This window comes from Pygoscelis adeliae, unplaced genomic scaffold (genome assembly GCF_000699105.1).
Source record: "Pygoscelis adeliae isolate BGI_AS28 unplaced genomic scaffold, ASM69910v1 Scaffold267, whole genome shotgun sequence".
Taxonomy (NCBI): domain Eukaryota; kingdom Metazoa; phylum Chordata; class Aves; order Sphenisciformes; family Spheniscidae; genus Pygoscelis; species Pygoscelis adeliae.
The window spans coordinates 1,157,365-1,176,096 of record NW_008825150.1 but is presented as its reverse complement, the minus strand read 5'-3'; the positions used below and the strand labels follow the sequence as shown (position 1 = coordinate 1,176,096).

Genomic DNA, 18,732 nt, shown 5'->3' with positions numbered 1-18,732 from the left:
CATGGGTGCAGACGGCAGTACCACCGGCACAGGGCAGTACGTACCCATTTTCCTCCTCTAGCGGATCGTCAGGCCCTCCTGTCAGTGCAGTGTGTGCGGACCAAGACCGTGTCAGACTTGCCAGAAAGCTTAAGGATAAGCTAAGTGGTATTTGTAATGCAGCCTTTCTCATTGCTGCCCACCCACTGCGCAGCTTCCCTCATCAAGGGAGAGCTGAGTGAGTGGTGCTAAAATGGGGTGCGGAATGTTACAAACTATATAGTAGTATTTATTTTTATTAAAGGAAGTAAGTAGTTTATGCCTGCTGCTGAAGAGCAGCAGCTAAGATGGTGCTGTTGCACTTACCAGGTGCAGAGTTATTCCATAATTGGTGTGTGACAGTGTCCTTGCATCTTGGCAGTGACTGCTCTAAGTTCTGCTCACACCGCAGGACTGTGCTCGAAGGCTCTACCCCAGAACCAGAGAAGAAAACCAATGTGCAAGGAAACCTGAAACGGGATAGGAGGGGAAGTCCCTACTCGCTGACAAAGAGGTGGCGATTCTTTTTATCATGTAGAAAAAAATTGGGGCTGCTTTAAATTGTAATTTGCCTGTAATCACTGAAAAATTCTATTAGTAAAAGTAGTACACCAGAAATACTTTCCTGAACAACCGCTGGCTATGCAAAACACACTGTCTGGAAGACAGAGTTTTGCAGTACCACACAGAAGAACAGGATTAGGCCGTCAACACCAGCAGCAACACCAGCCCAGCCCACCCTGTGCCACTGCTCGGGCACGGATTTTGAAAAAACCTGCATCGCACCCCCCTGAGCCCACAGTTCAAATCTGGTGGTCCTGACCCTCTTCCAAGTAGATCGTTACATTATCTCAAATGTAAGAGAGTACGTAAAATAATACACGCTGTACGTGGCGAGGTCTTAGAGCGGCGTAAGGAGGGGACACGCTGGATTGCAGGACAGGACTGGTACTACACAAGCTTCCGTAAGCTGTGTTGTACCACGGTGGCCAAGCAAAGGGCAGAGGTACGCTGGTGCTGTAAGCTTAACTCGCCCTGCGTGGCTTGCGTTTGAACCGGCACTTCATTCACATGCTAATATTTTCTACGTATTCAGGAACAAACTTCTAATTAGTTGCAGCAACTAGGCACTACCAGGGGCTAGTCCAGGTGTGAAGCCGAACATCATTTTTACCTCTAGCTCTGGAGTCCATTGTGGCATCATCCTTCACTCCGGTGTCATCTTTGTGGCCGTTAAAAGCGGTTCCAGTGTGAAGTGCCTGGGGAGCAGAAGCTGAAGGCACGCCATCCTGAAACCCAGCTGCTGGCAGGGCCTCAGCACGTGGATGAGTTTCTCCTGACCCAGGCGCTGTGTCGCGCTCTGTGGTGGCTTTGCAGTTCCTTTTTGGATGAGTGGCTGCACCGGCATATCAGGGATGGGGTAATCGTTTGCTTGTTCATAGTAGGTAAACACCTTGTACGAAACAATACTCTTTTCTCAGTTTTGTCACGGTTCACCTAGCAACCACTTATCACACAGCCCCTCGCGCCACGTGACCCTTCGGGATGCTCTGATGTACACCAGGTGGTGTATCTTCTACATCAACACAGAAAGCTGCCTTTCACTTTGGTCAGACTAAAACACCCCCCCACTCTCACACCCCCCCCCCCCCCAGTGACACGGACCTCTAGCAAGCAAACGGTCAGAGTCACGGCTAGCAAAGATTCCAATGACCAGCACACTGTCTGAAAAAACAAAACACTTTAATTAGACAACTGCAAGCACCTCAAACAACTGGTTATTGTTACAGCATGGGGCTATCTTCTCACAATCTAGTTATTGCAAAGGCATGTGAATAATTTCATATGGACAAAGTCAAGAAAAAGTGGCACCGTAGTTACATGAAGATCAGAAGTAAGCTTACATTCATCCCACTGACTTCTAAAAGAGGCCGAAAACACACCTCCATACTGTACATTCTAAAATCTGTATTGCCTATAAGCTTCAGTCTATGCAGCTTTTTTTTCCTAGGAAACACGTAATTGTTGCGTGCAGCTTACTCACAGCGGGTAATCGTATGTCTAGTTACGGGAAAAAATAAAGCTAGTGCAATTTGTTTTAGAAACATGTAAAGCTATGAATGGAATGAGCATGATCTCGCTTCGTGGATTATTTTACCCACTGCACTGTAAATATTTGCAGCTATATCCTTCCTTAACTGATTCCAAGCACACACTTTTATTATAAAAGATCAGTAATTCTACACGGAGAGTGGTTCTCATGCTCGACTTTTAATTTTTTTTTTCCTTAAAGGTATAGTACAACTTACAGTGCTTATAAAAAGGCAACACCATATGGTACCATGTCGTCACTATCACATTGTAAGGGAAATTGCTGTTTTTCTTTTCTTAAAAGCACTTAAAATAGGCAAAAGTTCTAAAAGGGAGTGCTAAATGATAATGCATACTTTATTAGAAAGAAGTCCAGCCTTCCTTTAAAGTGCCGTTTGGGGAATGGAATCCTGTAAACCAGAGCCACTTTGTTTAAAATCCAATGAACGGGAACTGCTACAGAATAGAAAGTTTACACAATTCCTTAAAGCAGTTTGAAGTCCACTACATGCAATTGGTTTGCTATAAAGCTCTCTAAAACTTAGTCGCTTTACTCTGAAATTGAGTCCCCAGTCCCATATTTAAATGGAAATAAACATTTACAGGGTGCATTTACATACACTATAATACAAGAATGACGTCCCTTTGCCAGAAGATAAAATTGTACAATTCCTCGCTGTAACTCAGTTCCGACTTGATAAATTTCTTACGCTCGTAAATTATATAATATGCATCAGCTAAAATATTTTTTTTTTTTCATAAATAGTTACAAAACTTGCCAAAACACATGGGGGGAAGTTTCCTTTGTTCAAAAATCTGACATCTGAATGCCACACAACACAAGAAACAATGCTTAAAGACACGTTAAGTGTTTTCTGAAGAAAGTGGGTGAGTAAACTACTAGCTGAAGACAAGAAGACTACCCTTCCCCAAGAACACAGTGCACAAAAAGCAAAATGTCAAACAGTACCTCAAGCAAAATAAAGGTCTGAGGATTGAAGCCAGCTCACGTGTGATCCTGCTAAAGAATTTGTGACAGTCACCATTTAGGTCCGATGCATTGGAAGGTGGTTGCTGGCTTGTTCTTACAGCTGGGAGATTCTGCTAAGAATTCAGCCACGGATGCCTAAGGCATTCTCCAGCTGAAGCACGTTTTTCTGGGACCATTTCTAGCATGGGGATCAGGAAATCTGTAAACTGTGCAGCATCTTCATGAGGCCAGCCATACTTCTCCACAAGCACATCAAAAAGACTCCAAGGTTTCAGCTTGGTAATGTGTCGGAGTTCTCCTGCAAACAGAAATATTACTGGCGTTAGAAAAATACCTCGTTACCCCTGCTAGCGACTAATCCCCGTTTCGTTTTTCTCCCACTCTGCATTCGCAGCACCTTGACCTGGCTGAGAATCATTATTTACGAAGGGCAGCACATTGCAAGCTTGCTTGAGGTCCTCAAAGGAGCCGAGTATGTCCAACGTCAAAACCAAGAAATCGGTCCTACAGCAAACTGTATGTTACACCTGGACTCTGCTGTATACATCACTTCTGATTTCTCCTGCTGTCTTCGTCCTGTCTCCCGCACACAAAGGCACGCATTCACATGCATGCTCACGCCGTGGGCAAAGAACACCGCAGGCCTTTCCTTCTTAGTCAGCCAATGAACCCAAATCTTTCTTACAAAAGCCGCTCCAATCCTAGGCCGGAGGTCTCGGCAGCACAGGTCACTGCCTCGCTACGTGGCATGTGCCGACGAAGCAGCAGAGCAGCGATTCATTCCAAACCAAGCCAAGCCCAGAGGTTTGGCACTCAGAGATTCTTCTCTATCTTCCGGGCAAACACACCCACGAGGCTTGGTCTGAGTCCTGCCTGAGAAGGAAGCACCTGCTGCTCCCTACGTCTCCTTCAACCCACCACCAACACAAGCAGTGGCAGCAGCCGCAGGATTTGGGTTCCATCAAAGAGGGGGCATACAGCCAACCTGGCAATGTGTTTCAGACCAGAACAAACAAAGGAGGCGAGAACCCTTCTGCCATTCAAACCAGCGATATTATCCAGGTCTATCCACAGGCCATCCGGTGTGATGGGGAAGAAAGACTCTGCTGGCTGCTCCCTGCCCCTCCACTGCCGTCTCCCTTCTTCCCAGGCATGTATCTGAGCCATACGGTCTCCATGTGATGCTACAAAAAGCACTTCAGAGACCCCTGTGGTGATTCTGTGATGTCCCCTGACCTGCTGAGGGGGGTGATGGGTTCTCAGCCAACACTGGAAGCTGAACTCACCTGTAGCTTGACAAGCACGCTACACCATACGGTATGGGGGCACGCAGGCCGTATTATTATTAAGCGAAGTGGTTTGGTAACTTGATTGTTGTCCCTGGCTGTAATCTACCGCCCATAAAATGCCATGAGATGTCAGCTCACGGGTCTGAGCTTCTGTACATCCCTGTGGCTACACAAGTTCCGGGGCAGGAGAAGAAACCTGTGTCTTCAGACTGCCCCTGAGTCTGAGCACCTGAATGCAATAGATGAAAACTGCCGCAGGCGCAGCAGGACACGCTTCTGCGACCTCAGGCCATAGCAGAAGGTTCTAGGCAGGGTGCAACACTTGAAAAAGCAGCTCTCCAAGTGCTATCATAAAGACCCCAAAAGAGCAAGTGTGCAAACAGTCCATCACTCGCAAGAGAGAGAGACCTGTTGGTAACAGAAAGTCAAGACGTGCTGCCCACAGCCGGCCCACTGTCCTCTTTCCTTTCCATCTCTCCGGGTAGGAGGGGTGCTGAGATAGAGAGGCATGAAAGCAGAGGGCGTATCCTGCTGGTTCATGTCTGTACATTTACAGTACAAGTGTGTCCCATCAGTACCCGTGAGTCAAACAAAAAAAGGCCCTGCTTTGGGCCCATACTGACCCACAGTACGAACGTACAGAAAGGACAGCACATCTCGGAGAAGTGTATTCATTTCCAGGCTCACTCTCAGCCCTTTAAAATCTTTGTGCAGCTCTGAAATTTAAGTGCTGAAAATCCTACCCTTTTCAAAGTTTCCAAAAGTGAATATTGGTGACTACGAACAAGAACAGGTAGTAAGCTTTCTAATAAGAACACATAAACTCAAGTATTGCCAAAAAGCAATAGAAAACAGGGACTTGTTATTGACTGCAAGCAAAAAATGGCTAAAAAGAAAAAAATCAGGCTGTGTCCATAGCTTCTCCAGCTTACAGCATTCATTGCAAGGGTTGCCATAATCATTCACCAAACTAGACTAACTTTGGGGGAGTGTGTGTGTGTTTACATGCAGCACTGTCTTCACCTTTGTCTTCAAATTATGTAGTTTTAGGCATCTTTCTTCCCTCAGGTTGTATAAAGTAAGATTGCAAGACAAGGCTCCTGGTGTCACTGTGGAAGCCGAGTTCATGCTGTTTGAATACTCTTCTTGTTCTGTAAAGCGGAGGTTGAAATACCCAAGCTAAGGCCAGCACACCCTGGGCAGCATGACATTCTGTAGTGTTTTTCTGCTGAGGAACAAACTATTTTAGCAGTACAGGTTAAGTTTTCCACAAGAAATTCCATGAAGATTGTAAAAGCGTTTAAGAAGATGGGATACAGTAAAAATTATCTGTGTGGGGGCCAAGAATTAAACTAGTGCTTCACTTTTCAATAAAGATCATGATGCTGACCATGGAATCAAAACAGAGTAAGTAAAACGCAATTAACACAACCGAGGTGGACGAAAAACTCAAAGAATTTATTTTAATGTGGTGGGTCCATCTCATTTCCATCCTAAAGCGCTGGAGGGCAGCACAAGAAATGGAGGTGTCTGGCAACACGTATTTTCATCTAGTTCATGAGGTTTGTACCATGTAGTTGGAGGACAGCAAGACAGTACCTATATATTTAAGGGAGAAATGAAAAGCACAGGCCCACCGGTCTGACACCATCAGTATTCAGGGCATTAAAATGAATTTTCAAAGAAATGCTAAAAATGTCACAGTAAGTGAAAACTTCCTAACAGCAGCTCTTTATTGAGATTTTTGATAGTGAAGCACACAGGAAATATCCAGAGAGGACAACAGAGTTGTCAGAACTGTAAAACCCCTATGGCCAAAGTGGAGGCAGCAACGGACCTTCTGAAAAATGGAATGTTAAGTCAGAATGAAATTACTAAATAAATTTCTGAAGGACCTGTGAGGGGGAAGATGCTCTTTAAAAGCTTTCTCTGCTGACCGTAATACAAACTCCCAGAGCTGGTCTATGAAATTTGTCAAAGACCAATTTAAAATGTGTCACCAGGGAAGAGGAGGATGGATTATTGAGCAGTAAGAAACAGATGACGTGAAGGACTGGGGAAGCAGCAGTGGGATCTAATCTGCTACTACGTATTTTGAGGACATGCTCCCAAGAACTAATGCAAGAACTGCTGGTAAGGCCCCACGATACAGTAGATGGAAGCGAGGGAGGTGGAGGAGAGCCCTCTCCTTCCCTTCCAGGATGTTAAATAAGCAGCAGTGCTTTTCCTTGTTACAACTTCCAACGGGCAAAGCCAGTACCTAGCCAGCATCTCACACAGGTTTAGCTCACAAGGAAACAGGGCTAGCAAATACCAGAAGAAAAATAAAAGGGACCACGGTCTAGAAAAAAACAAACGGGTTTTATGTTTCAGAGCCAAAACACGTTACTCATTTTTACAGACAAAATTGCTTCCACGGAAGCACTGGAGAAAAGGACTCATTGGAGTTATTACTGGGCTCAATCAAGATGAGGCCCTAATAAAAAATATGTAAGAGTTTGTGTTACAGTGACTAAGAAGTAACTTATAAATGCTTTTCCTTCTTTAAATGCACCCTCCTATTTGAATGTCACAAACTGCTTCAGGCAATTACTGAGAAGAAGGGACCCGATCCTGCAAACCCATTAGTTGGCAACACCTTTCCTTTTGTGCCTGGGACATTCAGTGGAACAATTCAAATGTTTAAAGCTTCTCTCTGAGGTTGAACTCGCTTATGGAGAGCAGTTAACACCCAAATCGTGATTTCTTGATTTTCACCCAAGGCTGATGTTTTCAAAACAGGAGCCTACAGTTAGATTTCTAAGCCCATCTTTCCACTACAGCGTAAAATTTTCAGAAGAGCCTCAGACCTGTACTACATGGCCTCTGATCTCACGGCAGATGGTGCCTCTGAGGAATGTCACTGAAGTTCAGGCCCTAGAGGCCAACAGCGACACTTTGCAGTGGAAGATGCTCATGGAAGCACGTGAAACTCTCCACTTCATGGGAATTTTACAAACTGCCCTCTTCCATGCGCCACAAACACTGCAGTTATTGTGTAACTGCTAGGTCATTTTAAGGTTCTATGACAACATTAGAAAACGCCAACCCATCTGGTGTAATGTGAAAGTTAGGAACATGAGATACGCTTTAAGGGGGAGTCAGGCTGGGGCGTCTTTCTAATTCAGTACCTGTCTCTGACTGTGGCCACAAGAAGGGGTAGGTAGGGAGGGCAGGGGAGCATTTCTGCAGGCCCTGCCCCTCACTCCAGCAGCTGCAATCTCTGTCAGGGGGTACTGGAGGATACCTCCTGCCCAGCCCTTTTACTGCTTTATACATTTACAGACCTGTCGGCCCTGAGTTTGTTCATCTCAGTTAACATGAGGTTGTTTTTGAGCCTGCTGATACGGCCTCTCTCTACAACCCCCATGGCAGCAGGCTCCCGAAGCTCACTGCCTGCTGCGTAGGAAAGCACTTTTAGTGGTTTTAAAGTGGTTTTAAAGCCACTCCCTGCAAGTTTCACTGGGTGTCCCCCAGCTCTCATATGGCGGGTGCTGATGAACAACAGCTCTGTTTTCAGTTTATCCACTGCTTTCCAATTTTTTAAACCTTTATTATTCTTCCAGCAATCTTCTCCCCTCCACACTAAAAAGCCGCAGGCATTTTAGACTCCCCCATATGGCAGTTGCTCTATCTCCTTGATCATCACTGTTGCCCTTCTTCGCACCGTGTTTAACACCATTACATCCTCCTTAAGGCAATGATGGCACGCAGAGGTCCCTGCCGTACCAGCAATATCCATGCACAGAACAGGCGGCTCTCATGTAAGGGGAGGAAGAATCACTGGATTGTGTCCTGCCTCATGACCCCAACCTCTTACAGCACAGCGTCACTGCCTTGGCCCCCCCGGCACCCCACGTGCCCAATGCAGCTGGTCGGCTGGCCGGTGCTGGCCCTGCTGACAAGCTGTGTGCTCAGTCACGTGGAGTCACGGTCAAGAGGGAAGCTGCAGCACTGTTCCGCAGGAAAGCGCGCTCGCCAGCTGCAGTCAACCACCCCAGATATTCCCCCACCACATAATGGGATGCTCCTGACATACCCTGTCCCTCGATACAACACAGTGCTGTCTCATACTCGGAGGGGACAAAAGACACTTGAGGCATCACCACATCCCCTCATGTGTCAAAAACTTGTCTTAAAGAGTAGCCTGAGCAAAGACAAAGTACTAAAAGATAAAAGAACCATAAGGCCCAGTGCATTTGCTCAGCTTAATTACTTTCTTGTAGCAATTGACAAGGGTTTTAATTTTAGAGGGGTTGCACTTCTGTACAACGCCAAACACAGCTAAGTCATTGCCTATGGCTGTAGCGCTCAGGCATTACGGTAATTTGGAGCATTTGAAGTGAGACAGCATGGTACACAGCAGAGCGGCTTTCTCCATCGCTCTGTCACAGAGTGATCTTTTCTGCATGCTCTCTCTTCAGGGAGGTTACAAGAGTGTGAGGATTGACTGCATGCGGCTGTGTGTCTATCACCCAGGTATTCCCCTCCCACCTCGGTTACTCCTTATCAGTAACATCTGCTGGACCACTATAGATGATCAAAAGTAGTTGACAGATGATTTTCCATCACGTTACAAGCTATGCATCACTTGATTCCTTACATTTACATGAACATCGGACAACAGATTCACACAGACATTTGTTAACATTCACACTTTGTTGAGTACATCCCAAAATGAATTTTAAATGAAATGTTGAAATGAATACCGCAAATTGCGGCTTTTCTCAGAAAGCCAAATTTACACCAAAGTTCTTCTTTAATAAGAGCTCTCCATTTAAACGGATATATTTCTTCAGTACCCATAAATGAACATATTCTCCTTTTGGATAGCATTATGCTTTAAATTAGTGTTGCATAAATACCGTTACCTTTTTTGGTGAAAAACTCCTTGGAATATTTCCCCAACATAGCGTATTTTCGAGGGATTTTTCCCAGCAGTTCAATGATCAATGCTATGTGGTCTGCATTGGAGAACATTGCCAGCAAAACAGAAACATACAACAGTTTAATCAGTACATTGCATGCACACACTAACACTGGCCCGGTACAGACAGAAATAGATTGATCCTGGTAAAAAAGACACGTGCTCACTGCTCAGTGGCTAATTTGGAAAGATGCTTTCAGCAAAACTTCCTTCTCAAAACAACATTTGAGTATCAGCTGCTACAAACAAGTTTTGCTATATAATTTAAAATGTACCAATAATTATTTTTCAGAATGTTTAGCTAAAAAAAGAAAAAACTTGTCACAGATTCCTGTGTATTTTCTTTTTCAAAAAGAAATTTTTGTTGTGTGATTTCAGGAAATGCTCCTCAGTGGGACATGCTACAACCAGCAACAGCAATTCCACTTCTGTCTGCATCACGGCACCTTTCAAAAAGAAGAGGTACTACCTCTGCGATTGAAGAATTCCCGAGAATATTTTCCAGATAGAGCAAAGTGCCTTGGGATATTGCCTAGCAGCTCTATGATGTGTGCTATGTGGTCTATGAGGGAGAGAAAAAAAGGATACGGGAGTGGAAGGGGCAGGGAAAGGATGGGATAAAAAAGAAGAGGAAAGAAACTGGAATTAGTAAAAAATCAGAAATAGTTTCAAATCAACAATGTTTGCAGCAAATCCATGCAGAGGTTTCCAGGATCAGCAGAGCTCTGGCATCATTAGTAGCATTTAGGAACAATGAATGATGCCCACATTACCACTGCAAAGAGCATTTACAAGCAAACAAGCATGAAAATGGACAGGTATACAGATGGAAGCAGGAGTTAATTCTGATTTAAAAAAAAAATTAGTAATTGCCTAATTCAAATAAAAATACACAATGTAAACATTATTCCAGTGTCACTCTCATAAAAACAAAATACTATAAAGTTCAAATTTGTCGTTTCTTTTCTAAACTAAAATGTTATTCTCAATCAGGTTTCCACACATATGCAATCTTACAAGACGGGCAGTTTAATTCCTTCAGGCAGTTGTTAAGTAGATGAGTATCTGCAGAAGGGAGTTTTTGCCCACCCATTGCTACTGATGGAACTTAAAACTAAAAAGAAAAAAATCATATTTATATTCTGAAAACAGTGTGTATGAACAGTTTACTCAAACACAAAACTTAACCCCACTGTAAGCTCACTGGAAATTTAAGAAGGGGAGTGTGAAAATACACAGAAACTCATAGAATTTCTCAAAAAAGTCATACCTTCATCCCTGGAATAGTCTTCACCAGAGTGGGGTTCAAACAAATAATCTCCAGTCGCTAGCTCAAAAGCCTATAACATAACAGACATCTTTATGGGTATTTCAGAAATAATGTTTCTAATCTTAAGATGTCAGCAAAACATCACAACTATCTCAGAACCAAGAGGGAATTAACATTCAAAGCTCAAGGCCTACAACAGGATCCGAGACTGAGGAGAGGCCACTTACCTGGGGACCATCATTCCTGCACTGCAACGACAGCATGAACCCAGGCTCTGGACAGAGCCCCACGTTCAGCCCCAAGCACACCCCGTCAGTACGAGAGGCTGGAGGTTTGGCAACAGGCAGCACACTTGAATCCCAGGCGTTTCTGCCTACTCAACCAGGATGAACGAAGGAGGTGGACAAGGAGTGTGGAACTGCGGTCCCTCCCCAACCAGCAAGCCCTGGGGCTCCACCGGCTAACCAGGGAGTATTTCGGTCCTGTTGCGAAGTTCAGCACCAGTCCCCAGTGGGAGGCAGCAAACAGCATCCAGCTGCGGAGGAAGCGATTCTGAACAGATGGACTGCACAGGGGTGTGAAGGGGGCATCGGTGTAAGCCAACGTTAAACGTGTTTTAACATACTATGTGCTGTCTGTTGATCATGTTAAATATGTGTAAGTTAATGAAGCTGAGAGAGAGGTATTTCTAAATATACAATAGTGAGCTACACTTGTATCTGAAGGCTATCTGTCAGAGATTGCATGTTGGGGACTGAAATAATAAAGTCTGAATCAGAAATAAAATCCATTTATAACTATAATTAATCGCTTGAAATTAGCAAACAGGGTAAGCTTTCTTGATGACTCTAAATCTAGGACAGTTTTGAAAAAGGTATTTTCATCAAAGTAAATACTGCAGTCACAGGGTAAAATACTGATACTGACATTGACAAAGGAATCCAGAGCAGACGCCGTGAACACTGATCCCTTCAGGCCATGGCAATGCTTCGATGGGATGTGAACCCTATGTTAGGTCAGGACAAAACTGAGTTTATCTTTATGGGTGTAATGCATATTAAAAGTCACAAAGCACTGAAATATTATGAGAGCCCACACTGTGCACAAACATGGATTCACCTAGCCTAATTTGTTAAACTATACTCTTTCTGCTCTGGATCACCAATTACCCAGCAGCCACAGGAATCTAATTCTTTCCAGGTGGTTTAAACATCAAACTATTTTCCATCTCCAAGACCAGGGAAAGCATCTGATCCAGAAAATAATTCAAAAAATCAGGGAGAACTCCCTGGCACAGATCTAGGAGGGGATTTCACTCCATCAGAACGTTTACTACGAAATATTTGTCTCCTGAAAATACACACTTTTCTTCTGTTCCAATTTGTAATCTGGAGTTGTTAAATCACCTATAAATTTAACCTATTTATGGGCACTTGGCTTTTTCAAGCTGTGAACTGCAGCGTCATCCAAGTGGGCTATAGCCAAAATAATTCATTGCAATCACACACAGCAGCCAAGAAAGCAAGAATGCTCCTCGTTGACATTTCTGTTGATCCTTCGAACTGGCCTTTAATTTCTAAAGTCACTATCACTAATAAACAGTCATTCACTTTTTTTATTCTACTCTCAGCTCAGGATTGAGAGTTTTCATTTTACAGCTTAAAAAAATCTGAAGGACTTCATAAATTGCCAGGTATTTAAACTGAATAAATTTTTAGAGTAGCCAGAAGAGATCACTGGTAGGGGTCTCTAAACACAACATGGAGAATATTGTTATTCTCCTGAGATGAGACTGAGAAGCCCCAAGTGTCCCCTCTGTATCTCACGGGAATATATTCACTGGAAGAGCCGGACCAGCTTTCCTAGGAGAACACATGCTGATGGGGCTGATTTCTGAGGACATTGAGAAACTCATTGCTATTTAACACAGATTCCTGAAGAACAACAGAAATGTAGTTGAATTTAGCCACAAAGGTAGACTCCAAAAGGATACAGCTTCTGCCCCAAAAAATGAACTATTAATAGCTCGGTATGTCTGCGTGGGACTAAAAAGATTAAATTGGAAAAACTGTAAAAACTGTTCATAGAGAAGCACAAGAAGCAAGCATACCACTGCGATACACTGCATTTTAGATGTTTGTATGTAATAAGAGCTGCAAGCTCTCATAGATTTGGGATATTTATACCACCCTTTTGCTGAAGAGAAACTAAAGCTTTTCAAAATGCTGCTGCTGTTTTCCTTTTTGTATAGCTTTGACTCCATGCCCAGCATGGGCTGGAGCCACAGCGTCTCAGACATTTGATTTCCTGACTCTCCTTAAAGGACTCTGCCCCGAGAACGAAGAAACTTCTGACTCGAATGCACACAGGGTCAGGGACAGAGACAGCCTTGCCTTTTGGGTGCTGTGATAAATATCTGTAATAACACTTCTTAGCATTCACACGGGACAATGTCTCATAGGTTTATCTGTAGCAACCTGATAATATGTTCCTAGACGTTTGTAGGATGGACTGGCTATACAGCACAAGATAAACGAAATTAATTGGGCCTCATTTAAAAAAAAATAAAACCTTGATCTAGGTTTTTATTGTAAAGTAAAAGAATCAGCATTAAAAATGCATTAATAAGCAAGTAAATAGCCATAAGAGGGACAATGACACCTCTGGATTCTATCAGTCAGAGTTCTGCTCTTTAAACTCATGTCCAAAGATGATGGTGCACCAGAAAGCACGTGCAGTCCTGTTACTGAGTCAGTGCCACCGAAAGAGCAGCTCTCTGCTGCTGGTACTCAGAACTACGGTTTTGGCAATGCACTGCTGCTTTGGACTTCCTGAGCACTTCTCAGTACTTATTAACACTTTGCACCCAACTGTAGGTACATAAAACCACCCAGTCTCCAGTTCGTAAGTTGCTGACACTCTGTGATAAAATCAGGAGGTAGAGACCCTGACAGAGAGCAAGTTGAACACAGGTCAGCAGTGCACTCTCATGGTAATGCAGGCTAACCACGTACTGGGCTGTATGTAACAACTGTGTTACCAACCCTTGGTGGGAAGTGACCTCCCCTCTCCTCAGCACACACATCTGCATCTGCAGACCTATGACCAGTTTGGGACCACCAGTATGAGAGAGATCCTGTCAAACTGGAGAAAGACCAGGGAGGACCTCTAAGATGTCAGGGGGCTGAGCAGAGGATGCAGGAGGAGAGGCTGGTGGGGCTGTGTTTGTTCAGGTTGGAAAAGGGAAGGAGAAGGGGGGATATAATTGCTGCACTCCACTGCCTGAAAAGCAGTAGACAGAGAAGACCAAGATACACTCTTCTCAATGAAAGGACAACAGACAACAGACACAAGCGGCAAGATGGGAAATTCCAACCAGATACAAGGAAAAAAATTCTTCAGCGAGATTGGCCAAGCACTGGGACAAGCTGCCTAGAAAGGCTGTGGAAATGCCATCCTGACAGATATGTACACCTGAACTAGATGAGGCTCTGAGTAACCTCATCTAACCTTGACATTAACCCTGGTTCAAGCAGGAGGTAGACTACTAGAGATCCCTTTCAACCTAAATCTGGCTTTTATTTCTATGATGCTACAAATACAGATTTATCATATTTACTTACTTACTTTCCCTTTGAAAGTATTAACTTATAAAAACTAGTCTCTTGACAGAAACTCCAACTTCGAATTATCGTGATTTTTTTTACTCAACATTGACATTTATCTCAACAGAAATCAGCATTTCAATTATTATATGGAGATAACAAATGAGATACAGCACACTTAACATATGGCACAAAAGCCCAAGGCAATCATCCATCCTTACTGACTGTACTGGCAATCGCTACTTATTGCTTTCCCAAGGTTATTGCAGAAAAACAGTCTAGACTGCTTTCCTCCATTTGCAGATGGAGAACCCTTCATACAAATGGTCACACTACTGCTTTTGTAGGCTCTGGAGAGGCTATGATTCCTTTCCTGCCATGCAATTGTATATGAACCTACCACAATACTAAACTGTTAGCATCACTATCATATATTATGGATCCATATCTAATCACACAATTGGAAACAGCTACATTTTCACTATGTGACAGCTGTGTACTCAGTCTGATGATTGAAAATGGATGCATGCCTAGGGAAAGCTGTTTGGGAGAGGACTGGAAGAACAATTCACTTGGACTGCATCAGCCTCCCTGAATTCCTCTTATGAAGTCCCAGCTGAAAAAGGACAAACTATAGGCCAGAATTATTATTTTGACAGACAAGATCCAGCTCTTGGCCAGAGTTTCTCTGCTCCAGCTGAAATGAAGAGCTGCGAATGAGAAGATTGTAACTGCTTTAAAAATAGGCTTAGTTTTAAGAATGCTGTTCCACAGGTAAGTGGGAGCATGGGAAGAGAGCAAAAAGCTTTTTGAGATATGCACACCAGCTGACAGTTTGTTCTCCCATGGACATCTCCCTCTGAAAAGCCAGGCAATGGAAAGAATATAAAAGGCATTTTGCATGATTAGTGCTTGGTAAGAAAGGCCAGATATACAAAACGCAGACATGCATGGGATGCTTGAAAAGGAAATAGGTTTCCATTATTTGCTGTACTCCAATCTTGGAATCATGCACAGGCTGAGTGGTTGCTTTGGAAAGTCAGTTTCTTTGGAAAATCATTTTCTTTTGAATGTTTCAGGTTGTCCACCCACCACCTTCAAAAAGGGTGTACAGTGATTAATAACAGCATTTTGTACTGTATCTGCCTACTGAAATATATGTGCATAGTGACTTCAAGTTTTTGTCTTCTCTCAACCAGATTTCTGATTTTCCATTTTTCCTCAAAATACTGCTTCTGTGCAGACTGAGGCTTGTCATCACACCTTCAGTATGTGCCACTCGCACATACTAGCATGATGATACTCATGATCCAATGGAGACATGATCATTTTTTCCCCGCTTACAACACAGGAAGAGTAGTTAAGGACAGTTACCTCTTCACTCCACATTAGAGGACATTATGCAGAGAAGTAAATTGGGGGCTGAACTACAAGAACTTACATGTAGGTTTAATTTTAACAACATAAGTTACTATATTCTGCTCATTCTTCATTCTGTCCCTCTGAGTTCTCTCACATGAATAGAAACACTCGTAATAAAAAAAAAATAAAAACCACCCCTGTAAGCTTGGTCACCTTTTAATAGCATCTCCCTCATTTTGAAAGCTGTTTGCCTGCCCCCTTTCCCTCTCACCCCAGTAGTATTTTCTTTCATCAGTTGTATTCTCTTTGGGTAGATAAAATACCAAGTACAATTTTCTCCTTCTCTGACTTCCTGCCGATCTACAGCTATGATCTATTTGCTAGTTCTTATTATAAAAAGAAGATATTTCAGGAATCACAACTCACCACAAAAGCCACCTCAGATGAGTGTTAAAAACACAGTCTCGTTATGTCCTAGCTTGTGACACAGTCATCTCCTCCCCGCAGCTCAAACAAGACTGTACATAATGAACAACAGAAGTCAGATGATGAGACTCATCATTTCAGGTGCTTTTCCTGTCTCCAATCCAAAGAGCATAAAGAAGGAAAAGCAGTGGAATCATGGTGCTTGCAGTCATTTCCAGGAGCAATACAAAGGGATGCCCTCTGCCAGTAGTAACTCCCTTATCTTGCCAGGATTTCTTGGCAGCAGCAGTGGAGTACTGTGTTCCATGGTTTCTGAGATTTAGGAAATGCTAAATGATGCAGTGCCTGTTCAGTTTCTGCTCCACAGAAAGCGACCCTCCCAACACTGCAAATGTGGAAATTAGCCTGATAAAATTAAATGATCAAGGGTGGTTTCAATCCTGTCAAATGCTGGCTCCAAATCTCTTCCTTTTTTTGGGTGAAAATGAGAGATGCATCTCCCTGTTGGCATAATTAAAATAGGGTTTAGTACAGCAAGGGAACACAGAATTTTCTAGAATTTAATAAATGTGGAGAGAGACTCCCAGAGTCTAGCTTTCCATGAGAGCAGCTGAGTATCCCACTTAAATGGCCACATTGTTAAAAGAAAAAGAAAGGACACTGTGCGATTTCCTTAGCAAAACTTGTAAATGTCCAGCAAGCACTCAGGCCTAGGTCACCAAAGTCTGGGAAAAAAATTTAAGTCACACTTTGTTGCATTCTTTGCTGAGCACAGAACAAGTGAACAACTCTGTCATAGTCTGGAAAAGCCCAATGGCACCTAACTTCTTTCATTAGCTTCACAGCACATTGTGTGTGCACTGATTATAAGCCTCCGAAGATATGAATCATTCTCTTTTTCCCCCCTGCCCTTTTTTTTTTCTTTTTCTTTTTCTTAAAGACTCTGAGACTCAGATCACCTGAGCAGAGGACTGGTACTGGCAAAGGATACTCCTTCTCACCCTTTAAATCTGATTCAAAGAGGTTTGGGGCACAAGAACTGGGTCATGCCGAATCATCTAAAATTAGAAGATTCAGCTCACAGGCTGCTGGCTTCCAATGCTACTTATTCACTGACATAACACCAAAAGAAACAGCACTGAGTTATTTCTCACTCTTTTGCACTGTTTCTCTTATATTATATGCTATTTGGGTAGAGTCCTTACATGGCTCTGTTTACGTACACTTCCAGCACAAGTAATCCTGATCAGAATCTCTGGCTACTCCCATACTAAAGATACATACTCCCATACAAATAAAACAGGTCTATTCTTTCCTGGAAGCTGCATCAAAACCTTGATGGCTAGACAAAGCCAACCCATATTAGCAGAGACCAGGTGAGGACAGCACTCCACGTAGACACAACATACAATGTCCAGATTCATAAGGGGGGGTATTCGGAAAGTTGCTGTGCACACATGAACACAGATGCTTTGGAGGCTCAGGGCACCATTATTAGAGGCTTTTGTTTAAAAAAATCATCATCATCTCCATCCTCATTACTAAAGACGAAGTAAAACTGATGAGTGAACGGTATGATGAAAAAAGACAGTCTGCTGCTGCTGTGATACAACACAATCTCTGTGCTTGACTTCATACTTTATGCCATAAATACCAGTCGATGAAAGAACCAGTAGCTCTGCTACTCTCATACTCAATGCTATTCCCAGTGAGCAAGATTATTTCAGTATCAAGCAAAAGGCAGTGAAAAACCTTAGGCTCAAATGGAGATCAATAAAGCACAAGACCAAGTTAAGACCTCGGGTGAATACTGGTCCCATGCATTCCAAGTAGTCCTTCATAAAATCTATGGACCCATGAAAAGATTGAGGTGTTTTATGTACACATCTGGACGTCAACCTCTGACATGGAAATTCTATGGACCCTAAACTAATTCAAAGAAAGGCCTGGTTTTATTGTCATTTTTTTTAAATGAAGACATTACCTAGAACATCTGACACAGTAATGGATATATAACAGATGGAGAACCTTTTCTGTTTTTGCAAGCTAAGCAGTCTTCATGTGTGCTGTTTACTACTAAGCAGAGTGTTCTGGACCGCTTGTGAGCAAGCCCATTTGGGAGAGTTTGGCAGCCATGTTGTGAAACTTAAACAACACCCACTGAGATGGGAGAACCTGACCACAACTTTGAAGCAGCAGGTCTTCTGTCAGCAAGAGCTACACAGATGGAAGAGTGAAGAGCACACCTGGATCGGTCTCTGTGAGAATACTGGTCAGAAATCAATGATTTGAAGGTCATGGGTACACACAGATCTACAAGATGTATTTGCACACAATTCCATACAAATGACGTAAAAATATTTTGAACCCTCTTTCAGTGCCAGTTCAGAGAACTAGCTCAGTGATTCAGTTGTGAACAAGAGTTTTAAAAGCGTAATGTCTCACCTTTGCTCTGATGCTACCTTACTACACTTTGCATTCACATCATTCATACTAGGCACACACTCTTGCAATATGTGCATTATCATTCAGTGGACAAATTGAGACAAGAAAGCTCATCCAAAGTCAAAAGTTGCTGGGTCAAAAACTGGCTGGACGGCCGGGCCCAGAGAGTTGTGGTGAATGGAGTTCAATCCAGTTGGCGGCCGGTCACAAGTGGTGTTCCCCAGGGCTCAGTACTGGGGCCGGTCTTGTTCAATATCTTTATCAATGAT

General features: G+C 43.2%; 1 protein-coding gene across 1 annotated transcript in view; it reads right to left on the bottom strand.

Annotated features, from left to right (window-relative positions):
- Positions 1-1,744: 1,744 nt before the first annotated feature.
- Positions 1,745-18,732, bottom strand: part of SRPK2 (SRSF protein kinase 2) — a 109,794-nt gene continuing 92,806 nt past the window's right edge. Inside the window, exons 13-15 of the mRNA XM_009328328.1 lie at positions 10,626-10,695; positions 9,300-9,392; positions 1,745-3,398 (exon numbers count right to left, since the gene is read on the bottom strand). Of these exons, the coding sequence (XP_009326603.1) occupies positions 3,214-3,398; positions 9,300-9,392; positions 10,626-10,695 (348 nt within the window). The 3' untranslated portion in view covers positions 1,745-3,213. The remainder of the gene's footprint in view (positions 3,399-9,299; positions 9,393-10,625; positions 10,696-18,732) is intronic.